The 11,346-nt window shown below is 47.5% G+C and overlaps 1 protein-coding gene and 2 long non-coding RNA genes across 8 annotated transcripts in view; 2 read left to right on the forward strand and 1 right to left on the reverse strand.

Moving 5' to 3' along the window:
* ZFAT (zinc finger and AT-hook domain containing) overlaps positions 1 to 6,664 on the reverse strand; it is a 157,665-nt gene extending 151,001 nt beyond the window's left edge. For all 6 annotated transcript variants that reach the window (XR_015140338.1, XR_015140337.1, XR_015140339.1 and 3 more), the window contains exon 1: positions 6,490 to 6,664. Coding sequence is in view for 3 of the 6 variants with exons in the window: in XM_086335591.1 (XP_086191717.1) it covers positions 6,490 to 6,664 (175 nt within the window). In the remaining 3 variants the exon portion in view is untranslated. The remainder of the gene's footprint in view (positions 1 to 6,489) is intronic.
* LOC147359702 (uncharacterized) lies at positions 157 to 3,167 on the forward strand. The gene is made up of 2 exons (XR_015140341.1): positions 157 to 339; positions 1,093 to 3,167. It is a non-coding gene; the product is annotated as an uncharacterized LOC147359702 (long non-coding RNA).
* Positions 5,615 to 9,202, forward strand: LOC147359703 (uncharacterized). Its single transcript, XR_015140340.1, has 3 exons — positions 5,615 to 5,841; positions 5,968 to 6,085; positions 6,629 to 9,202. It is a non-coding gene; the product is annotated as an uncharacterized LOC147359703 (long non-coding RNA).
* The last annotated feature ends 2,144 nt before the right edge of the window (positions 9,203 to 11,346 follow it).

Below are 11,346 nucleotides of genomic sequence, written 5' to 3' on the forward strand. Positions count from 1 at the left end.
TGAAGTTCAGGCAGCCCGTCCTTCTCCCTGATCCAGCTCCAGCTAGTGCAGCCTCGGGGTGACCCTGGCAAGACCAGTCCCTCCCACTGCATCTGATCAGGCTACCCAGTGGCCCCTGGGTCTCCTCCCCTGTAGGCCCAGCACCCCAGTCCCTCAGTCGTGCCTGACATCTGCATTGGCAGCTGCCACCTGGGTAGACAAAGGTGTCTCCTGAGCTCCTGCAGCAGGGCCTTTCCCACATATGACCCCTAGGCGGCAACAGAGGGCAAAGGAGAACTCCGGCCGTGAGCTAGTTCTGAGCTGCCTGAAATTCTGAAGATGATCACTTACCTAAGTGAGGTAAGTCAGACAGAAAAAGACAAATATCATATGATAGCGATGCAGGCGGGGGGGGCGGGGGGGGGGTGAGGAATACACATGAACTTATTTACAAAACAGACTTACACACCTAGAGAACCGCCTTATGGTTACTAAAGGGAAAAGGGAATAAATTGGGAGTTTGGGATTGACATGTACACACCCTATGTTTAAAACAGATAATCAAACAAGGACCTACTGTATAGCACAGGGAACTCTGCTCAGTATTCTGTAATAACCTAAGTGGAAAAAGAAGTTAAAAGAGAATAGACATGTACAACTAAATCACTTTGCTGTATACCTAAAACTAACACAATATTGTAAATCAACAACAGTCCAATATAAAAAAATTTTTTAATCATAAAAGAAATTCTGCAAAGTGGAGAGGGCTGCCTTCTGATCACCAAACTTTAAAAAAAAAAAAAATCCAGAACCTAGGTTTAGCTTTAACTTCAGTTTCTCAGAGAGACTTTTCTGAAACCCCCTTCAATACAAATTAGGTCTCCGTTACTTTCTCTTGCCCACTCCCCCACCACCCTCCACTTTGAAGCAATTTCCCCAATTTGTAATCATGTATTTGGTGGTGTGTTTGTTTAACCTCTGTCTCCTCTAAAAGATTATAAACTCCAAAACCATCAATATCACTTAATTCACAATCAGTTAAAAGCTTAAAGAGAAAAAAAAAAAAGCCTAAAGAGATCAATGAGGCTAACAAACATATTTATTTGTAAACAGAAATGCTGCATTTCCTTTGTCAGAAGGACTAGAACATTTCCAGAATGTTCACCTTAGAATCCCTGAGAAGATCGTTAACCAAGGCTCAGCTCCTGCTTCCTAGAGAAACACCCAAGATCCAGGGCTGGGGGAGAAGGGGCGGCTCAGGGTGGGCCCGCCGCAGGCCAACCCAGACCCCCAAACCCGCAACTTCGCTGGTCCTCTGACTCCTGCCCGGTGACGGGAAGTGTGGCCGTGTGGCCCTCCTGGAAATGATGGACCCTGGCCGTGTGTGCAAGCCTGACTCCTGCCCAGTGAGGGGAAGTGTGGCCGTGTGGCCCTCCTGGAAATGATGGACCCTGGCCGTGTGTGCAAGCCTGACTCCTGCCCAGTGAGGGGAAGTGTGGCCGTGTGGCCCTCCTGGAAATGATGGACCCTGGCCGTGTGTGCAAGCCTGACTCCTGCCCAGTGAGGGGAAGTGTGGCCGTGTGGCCCTCCTGGAAATGATGGACCCGGGCCATGTATACGGAGCCTGCGAAGTTTCGTGTCCCTGTGCCAGTTCGGTTCATCACTGCTCTTTCCCCTAAAAACAAACACAGACGAAGACTAGCTGGTCTCTAAGTTAAAGCCCGATCAGCCTAGTCCCACGGGGCTTTCCTCTGCCTCACGTCTCTAAACCTGCCCCAACCCCCATTCCCACGGCCACCGCTGCACCACGACAGTGCCTGTTACCGGGTCTCGCTCCTGCCTGCATTTCTGCCCCTCCAAAGAACGCCCTCCTGTTTATTCTTTATAAGCTCAAAAATGACTAGAAAACTACAGTAATTCAGACAGTGCCATGCGGATGGAGGATAAACAGATCAATGGAATAGACCTAAGGGCTCAGAAATGTACCCACATATTTTTTCAACAAAAGGACCAAGGTTGACTGGCTGGGATAGGGGGAGCTGCACCCCACCCCTCAAACCCTCAATTCTCGGGGCTTAGTTCCATCATGACGTCTGGCACCATCTCCCAAAGGATCCGTTTTCCACTCCTGGGACTGCATGAGACCCTCAAGAGGAGTCAGTGAGTCACATCTGACTCTGCATTCTCGCTTCCCGGCACAAAGTTTCACACAAACATCTGGGTGAACCAGGGAAGCCGCTTAGAAGAAAGAAGGGAGGGAAGGAGAGAGGGAGGGAGGGTGGACCCTACAGGGCAAGGCAGTGGTGGTGGCCCCTGAAGAAGAGTCCTGCTGGCAGAGATGGGAAGAAAACATTCAACAGAAATAAGGAAGCCAGCCAGGGCCCTACAGGGAGTCCTGGGGCTGACTTACCAACCCTTCCAAGTTGCCAGGACATCCAAGACCCCCATTTTCCAGAATGCTACTCCCAAAACCCCCTGTTCCTTGGCTCCAGATGCCATAACTGATCTGGTCCCCTCAACCCCCTACACTCCAACAAGGCCAGCAGCTGCCTCTGAAGCTGGTGCCCACCGTTCCATCCTGCCTTGGTCCTGACCCAGCGGGGGCACAAAGGTGCTGGATTCCAGAGTTAAGCAATTCGCAGCTCCATTTGTTACATGATTTAGAAGCAGAAAAGTCTGTAACCCCATTTTTTTTTTCTATTAATATGCCAAGCATGATCTGCTTGTGAAAGTCGCTCAGTCGTGTCCAACTCTTTGTGACCCAGTCCACGGAATTCTCCAGGTCAGGATACTGGAGTGGGTAGCCTTCCCCTTCTCCAGGGGATCTTCCCATCCCAGGGCTCGAACCCAGGTCTCACGCACTACAGGTGGATTCTTTACCAGCTGAGCCACAATGGAAGCCCAAGAATACTGGAGTGAGTAGCCTATCCCTTCTCCAGCAGATCTTGCCAACCCAGGAATCAAACCGGGGTCTCCTGCATTGCAGGTGGATTCTTTACCAACTGAGCTATTGGGGAAGCCGCTATAATCTGCTTATAAGCTGTGCTCCCAGCAGAGGCCCAGGTCGGAGCTCTGGTCAGGGAACTAGATCTCACATGTCACAACTAAGAGCCCACGTGCCACAGGGAAGGTTGAAAATCGCGCATGCCACAACTAAGACCCAACACAGTCAAACAAAGGAAAATAAATTTTTTTAAGTTGACTCTACTTAAAAAAAAAAAAAAGACTGTAACTTCAAACCTGTAATAAGTTTTTAATATGACTATTTGCTTCACTCTCAGATTTTTTTTTCTTTAAAAAAAAATCAGTCAACATCTGTCACACTTTTCCAATCACAAATGTTTTCAAGAAGCAAGCAGGTGACAAAGCATTAGGCTGCAGGGCAGACAGACTGGGTCTGGGTGAAAGGGATGAGGAGCAGGACCACCAGCCTCCAGGGCACCGGCCCAGGGCATCTCCTGCAGGAATCTGGTGAGAGCAGATCCCAGGCCCCAGAGCACGTGTTCATTCCACCCTCCAGGCTGTTCCTGCCCTTAAAGTTGACACCTGCCCTTGAGAAACTGCAAAGACAGTGAAAGTTTAACAGGATAAACAGTTGAGAACAAAAAGAAAACTTAACTCCAGGCTAAATCCCTTCTACATAATTAAACCGGCTCCTCTCGCAGGGGAGGTTTGCAGAAGCAGCCTGCATGAAACTGTCTATAAAAGGAAATGCAATTACGGGAGAGTCTTTTTAATATATCTAATTCCTGACTGCCCTTGCCTTAGGCAGACACTTAATTCTACTGAAGGATAGCTGTCTTTGACAAGTTGTTGGGTAAATTGTAAGGTAACACAGGAATCATTGTTCTACAAGGTAAATGGACTGAGAAGGGAGCAGTGTGGCAGCAGGCAGATCTCCAGTTCAAGGTGGTGACCATCACGGCAGGCTCACCACCTAGAAGCTGCACCTTAGAGGCCAAACACGACTCCACCTTATCACTTATTGTACTGACTCTCCTGCCGTAATCCAACAACCAAGCGAAACAGGAGACTCTCTTCAGGAATTAGAGATGGCAAGTTAACAGCAATATATTCTAAAACATGATCTGTGTCACTTATAGCTGAAAAGTCAAGGCAACTACAACAATGTCCAGGATTGTTTTTAGAAACTGTTAGGTAAACTCCAGAAGAGAAGTGGGCAGTGCATGCCATGTATCTATACTTGGGAGAAGGGAAGCACCAAAGACAGTTCAGTAGGGAAGATCAAGTCTGACTCCACATCTGATCTGTTTCTTCTACTTTAACCTTTGTATTCTATTGTTTTTGCTACCAGTCAAGAAACCCTTGCCTACAGCCTGAAATACACAGAATGGCCCCTTCTCAAGGCTCTGACCTTTAAAGTACAACACTTTTCCATTCATACAGATAAAAACTTGCAGAACAGAGAATAATGTTTGTCTTGGAGGTTTATAGGAACATTGTAACCAGACCTAGGAGCACAGGTACAAGAACTAAGGATTCAGACACCAAGAAGTTTGTACCAACCAACCACTCCCCCTCTCCCCTTTTATTATAAAAGAAGCCTGAATTCTAACTCAGGTACAACTGTGCTTTGGGACACTGGTCCATCATCTTCTCCAGCTGCTGGCTTTCCAAATAAACTCACTGTTCCTTGCCCCAGTGATTCATCTCTCGATTTACTGACCCATCGTGTGGCAAGCAGTACGGGTTTTGGATTCGGTAACATCATTATTGTCAGAAAGCATGCCAGGCATAGTTCACAGCTCCTGGGGATCTGGGTCTGCTTCATCATCACACACACACACACACACACACACACACACTTTACTGTACTGGCTCTCCTTGTCGGAATCTGACACAATAGTATGAGGGCAGAACCAAGGGTCCAAGGGCTCTTTACTCATCCCTGCCTGGCATATAGAGATGCTTCAACTGAAGAATCCATGAAACGTGCCCCTGGCGTCTGGGCACCAAATACCATACATAAGCTCAAATGCCTTCTGCAACCCTCAGTATGGGGGACACTCAGTATAACTGCTTCAACATGGTTATAGACTCAGCAGTTGATGTTGGAGGGGCCATTGTTGATGGTATGCCCTATGACACTCGGTGTTAATTGCTTAGTCATGTCCAACTATTAGGGACCCCATGGACTGTAGCCCACCAGGCTCCTCCATCCATGGGATTTTCCAGGCAAGAATACTGGAGTGGGTTGCCATTCCCTTCTCCAGGGGATCTTCCCGACTCAGGGATCGAACCCGGGTCTCCCGCACTGTAGGCAGATTCTTTCCAGTCCGAGTCACCATATGACACCAAACTTATATCAATTATTCCTTAAGTCACTGGGCTCTGCTAGGGAACCAGTCTGGAAGGGGCAGGAGGTGGTCAGTGCAGCCAGATATTCACTCTTCCCTTCGATAAAGGTACCCTACAGCACCCACTGGAGGCCAGGCACTTGAGCTTCCAGGAGCCAGAAGTTCAAGCCGGGCAGGCACCCCGAAGTCTGGATTTCATCCCAAGCTGGAGGAAGTTGATTTTTAAAGCCTCAGTTCTGCCATTTCCAAACTGTATGAAGTTGACCTCTCTGAACTTTTGTTCCTCGTCAGTAAAAGACATACAAATTAGAACTGTTGGTAGAAACAGAGAGGCAGGAAGCGCGAGGTCAGTGCCCCAGTGCAGACGCTTCTTGTTAATCACGCAGGAAGGAGCCCCAAGCTCAGCGTCAAGGGGCTCGGGCCAGGTGTTCAGAAGATCCATCCTGCTCTTGCGTCCAAGGGCAGAAAGGCTGCCTCCCCCCGCCCGGAAGCCAGAGACGGACGGCTGCCTGGAGGAGGTGGCATTTCAGCTTAACTTTAACGGGTGAGGACCAAGGGGCCCGCAGGGCTAGGCGGCAGGTAGAGGATAAATTAGTTTATCACAGGATGTTACAGGGTTACCGGCAGCCAGAATGCTAATAATCTCTGGCGTTTATGGTTCCCTCTTCAGGACACAAAGAAACTTTCCTTCAGCAGCTCGGTGGAACCTTGTCCCTTCAACACACCCTGCCTAAGGAACGTGGGTCTGAAGGAGCTACCCAATTCACGGAGGAGGAAACTGAGGGCAGGCAAGAAGGAGGCAGAGCGGCCAAAGAGTGGGCGGCGCGGGGATTCGAACATCCCGCCCGCCGGCACGCCTGCGCTCGGTCGCTGGCGCGCGCCCCAGCCCCACCCGTTGCCCTGGAAACGGCTCCGCGCACGCGCGCGCGCACTGCCTTCCCTCGCTCGTTCTTCCGCTAGCATCCTCGTTACTTTTTTTCTCAATAAAAACCCGAGGCGGCGGGATACTGCTAGCGACCGAACGTGCCGTCGAAGGACGCCGCTACGTCCGCTCTCCGCCCAGGGCCGTAGATCCCTCCGCCGCCCAGCGGCCCGCGCGCTCCTTCCCGACTCCGAGCTCGCAACGGCTTCCCGCGCGCCGCGCTGCGCCCCACCCCCACCCATCCCCACCCCAACCCCCAGCCCGGCTCACCTGCCGCCCGCGTCTCCATGGCAACGCCCCTGCCGCGGAGGGAAAAAAAAGCGTCGGGCTCTTCCGGGCCCCCTCCCGCGCCGACCGAGAAGGCGGGGCGCCCCACTGATGCTTCGCTTTTTATTTTTATTTTTTTAAGAAAAGAGCCGGCGCGGTTATGGCGAATCTGCGGCATCCAACATGGCGGATGGAGTCTTCGCCCTCCTCTTCCCGGGGCGCTGACGTCGGCGTCGCGGACGTCAGGCTCGGATGACCCTCCCCCCCAGCGGCGAGAGCGGCCGGGCTCGGTCGGGCCACTGCGCGTGCGCCGACTCCATATCCCGGCTTAGCCATCCGGTTCCGCGGATTTGCCGGCTCCGCGTTTTGAGCCTCTCCCGGAAAGGGGCTCACGGGAGGCCGGGAGTGAGGACTGCAGAAGCGCGAGTCTACCCTGCTCTGCCCGGACCCGGCGTCTGCCTGCCAGCCCCATCCTTGGACCGCACCGGGCTGGACGAAGAAGGAGAGTTTCCGCTTTCTTGTCCCAGTTCTCAGCGACGTGACTTTTCTTGGCTTTCATTTATTTACTAAATTGTCAGTCGGGGCGGTCACAGCCGGCCTCGCTCACTCTCTTTCCAAGGTTGCACTGTTTGCAGATGCTTTCCGCTAGGAATCAGTTCAGTTCAGTCGCTCAGTCGTGTCCGACTCTGCACTGCAGCGCGTCAGACCTCCCTGTCCATCCCCAACTCCCGGAGTTTACGGAAACTCCTGTCCATCGAGTCGGCGATGCCATCCAAACCATCTCATCCTCTCTTGTCCCCTTCTTCTCCTGCCTTCAGTCTTTCCCAGCATCAGGGTCTTTTCCAGTGAGTCAGTTCTTCGCATCAGGTGGCCAAAGGATTGGAGCTTCAGCTTAGATTTAGTCTTACAGATAGAATTCAGCAGCTGGAACCCCCTCGACCGAGCGCCTGCCTCTCCACGCTCTAGACTATCTTGCAGAAAGTGTCGGCTGGCTGTGAGCCCGCCACCCCATCACTTACCCCTCTCCGTGAATCTGGCTCGCAGCCTTGTTTCTGCAAGCCACAGCATCTGCTTGAGTTGTAATGACCTTTTCCTTTTCGGTCTACCACTTTCTTCAGATATCTGCTCAAATGACATACTGTAGCGGGCCCTGCCGGGCCACCCCATCCAAAGGAACCTTCCTAAGTCACTCTGTTTTCTCCATAGGATTTATTAACTGTCTGACATTAATTTATCCTGATTTCATCCTGGTCACCCCTTTGGCCACCAAAACTAGGAACAGCCTGACAGTGATTTATTAAATTAATGAGTTCCTGTTGCTTTTATTTTAAAGGTTTGCTTCTGTTTATAGCAAATAATGTAATTTTTGGTAGTAATCGTGTAAAGTTTTCTTTTTAAATCCAACTTGTTTACATTTTCTAAAATTAGTCGACTTAAAATGGTTTTATGTGGTAACAGAGATAAATGTGAAAGTGAACTTGAAGTGAAAAATTTGGGAAATACTGATTTGTTTTTCTGGTTCTTCTGAAATACTAATCTTTGCCTGTTGTAAGCCTTTGCCCGAAATAACTTCCCCTCTTTTGCGGCTCAGTTTAAGGAATTCTCTTTCAGCTCATGACTGTTCCCACATTCCTGCTCACACTTCGGGCCTGCACCATCCCAAGCCCACTGCATTTATCTGTTTACACAGCCCCCTCCCAACGCATCTAGACTATGAACTTCTTGAGCACAGAAGCCACGCAGATTTTTTTATCTTTGTTTCCAGCTCCTACTGCAGTGTTACTCAGTGAACACATTTGTTCTCATTGGCACTTGTTTTATAGTTAGTAAAACTCCCACGAACATCCCACAACTCTGGGAGATGGTGAGGGACAGTTCCCTGGCGTGCCGCAGTCCATGGGGTCTCGAAGAATTGGCTGTGACACGGCGACTGAACAGCAGCACAGATCATTGAGCTGGAGGATGATGCTTGGATTTATTGGAAACCTTGTCTTGCTCCTTAACCCTGTTCTTGGGAAATAGAGACTCAAGATTATAAGACCCCAAATTTACCCAGTCCATTAAATATAACTTAAGAGGTATCCCTCCCCCCACCTCTTCCTTTTCACAACAATAGGAGGGCTAAATTGGACAAATAAGAATATCCTTCTTTTCAAGAAGAGAAAAGTGTGCAGAGAGGTTAGGTGGCTTTCTGACCTCATACAGCAGGTCAGTGACAACCCAGGTGTAGACCTGGTCTCCATGCCCAGTACTTTCCCCACATCGCATGTGGGATATGTCCACACTACCCACCCATCCCCAAAAGGGCCACTTCAAGGCAATCCTAGGGTTATTGCTACACACCCACCGCCTCCCACAGTGCTTCCAAGTCTCAAGATAGATGGCTGAGTGGAACTCATCACAGTCTTTGATTTGCAAATGAACTGCTCAAAAAGCTGCACGGATGAGTGTTCCCTTTCAGACGGATAAATATTTGCAATAACCACTATTTTGCTGTGAATTGATTTCCGTCAGGAAATTAGAGTTGTTCTGATTGCTGACAGTATTGGTTTTGTGCTGGGTTGCCTTTCTAACAACAGTATTTAAATGTTATTGATTAACCGACGGGTTACTCCTGGATGTTGTGACCAAAATGAATTTTGGAAGTGAAGCAATTTAAAATTTGTCTCAAACCCAGTTGCCTCAGAATATTAATAAAGTCAAATTTTAAAAAAAATAGTGGATTGTGAATGATATTCCTGAATTAATGATTTGGGCAGCTATGATTTTCTCTGTTATTCTCATGGTATTTTCCTTCTTCTCTGTTCAAAGAAGAATCACTAAGCCCCTATCATTACTGGCCACAGTCATTCAGAAATGACCAAGAGACAGTCCCTTTCTACAGGACCAGATTTGCAAATGGAGAGATGAGTCCACCCATGGCCCTGCTGAGTGATTGGCACGTATTCAGTCAGCAAACATCTTTATACTCTCCATTTGCGTACTGTCCCAGAATGCCTTCAATTAGTGAAGGCACATTAATAGAAGTAAATATAAATTGCTCTAAATTGTCTAAATAATAGCATCCTGCTTCAGCGACAGTTCCTAGAGGGCGTGAGCCTCCCAGCTTGCCGTCTGGTGGCCTCTTCAGCCTCTCAAGACAGGCACAGGAGTGAATTTGTGCCAGAAATGTATTACATGAAATGACATTTCATTATGCAATAATAAATTAACATAATTGAATACATTTGTGTCAATAGTTTTATAATTATATCTAATAGCTATATGGCAAACATGCATTTACATGAAGCCAGAATAATTTGTATACATAATTTTATGTTTTCTTGAATGCAAATTTTGATAAAGGATACGTAAGAGGGGCCACAAAATAATGGACCTGGAGGCACAGTGCTAAAAATCAGAGATTGAGGTAATCACAGTCTGAGTGAAGTGTTAAAAATCTGAATAGACACGTTGTAGGGAAGAATCCATTTAAAATTGTATATAAAAAAGATGTTGTAATATTCAAATGATTTGAGCAATTTGAGAACATAATTATGACCTTAGGAAGCAATGTCTTTTCTCGTTCATTCTTTTCAGCGGCCATAGGGTGCCGTCTCATCACCAGCACACACATCATGTACCCTCAGCACACACGTAGTGATCTTAATAGCATTTTTCGTTAGCAGTAGCCAGGGCTCCTTCAGAGAACCCAAGTTCACATCTGGGAGCAAAAAGAAATTGCCATGGCCTGAGACATCTTACTATTGCCAGAAAACCGGGCTGCTGCCAAAAGTGCTGAGCTATTGCTGAAAGGACAAAGGAATCAGGTGAAAAGGAAAGAAGGTCCTCAGGGCAGGTTGTAACAACTTAGATACAACAAAGAGTAACTAGGTCTACAGTTGCTGATTTACAAGAACAAGTTGAGTCTGTGAAAAGCCATGAGTCCTTAGCGATCAAAAAGGAAAAGTTAATATTATATGTAATGGCAAAGCTAGTTATAACTCAAAGAAAGTATAGAAACAGCATTTTAGTAAGTAGGTAGGTTTGGCATATATGGGACTCTTGTTTCTTACTTGAAGTTCGGTATATCTGTTTGGGAAACAGTGTATCTATGTAAGTTGAAAAGAACAGATAACTTTACTATAAGTCAAAGATTTCCAGAAAGAGTAAGAACTATACCAAAACCAGGAAGGGCAGGTCAAGACCAGCAGCCTCCAAAATAACCGGGTAGAAGGAGTGTTCATAATTGGTGCTGTGAGTTAATGAATTAGCCAGATGTCCTTGCAGAATGGTTGATGGATTAAGCTGCGCTATGGTCCTGCTGATTATAATGAATGCTAATGAGGCATAATCAAGTTAATTGTAAACTGAGGCAAAACATCATGTACTCAAAATTCAATGGACATGGAGATTGCAAGAACTTACTTGTGAGTCCTGTTGACTTAGCCGTTAAACCTGGTCGGAGGGCATCCCAACCAGCAAATACCTGCTGCTATGTGAGTCACCTGGAAGGATTCAATGTTCCCACTAAGAATCCATCAATCATTGACCCAGAGGCTGTGATTTCCATGTTCCTGGGAAGGAGATAATCTTTCTATCTTGTATCTGATCTTGCAGTCCTGGAGAACTACAAAATGTATCTTCTGTAAGCTAACACATTGGTCCAATCAATAGTTCTGATTTTTACAAATAAGTTTAAGTATTGGTACAGTAAAAACTTTTGTGTTGTTAAGGTGGTTGAAACATTCAGAAGTTATGTTAGACTCATAGTGAAACAGGGCAATTTGACTCAGTGGATAAATGTTTAAGGAAATTTGATTCAAAAAATTTTAAATTTATCAGCTGTGTTTAAATAGTTTACCGAGGAGAAGTTAATAG

Source organism: Bos grunniens, chromosome 14 (genome assembly GCF_055505025.1).
Source record: "Bos grunniens cultivar Pamir isolate PY7600 chromosome 14, Bosgru_T2T1.0, whole genome shotgun sequence".
Lineage (NCBI taxonomy): Eukaryota > Metazoa > Chordata > Mammalia > Artiodactyla > Bovidae > Bos > Bos grunniens.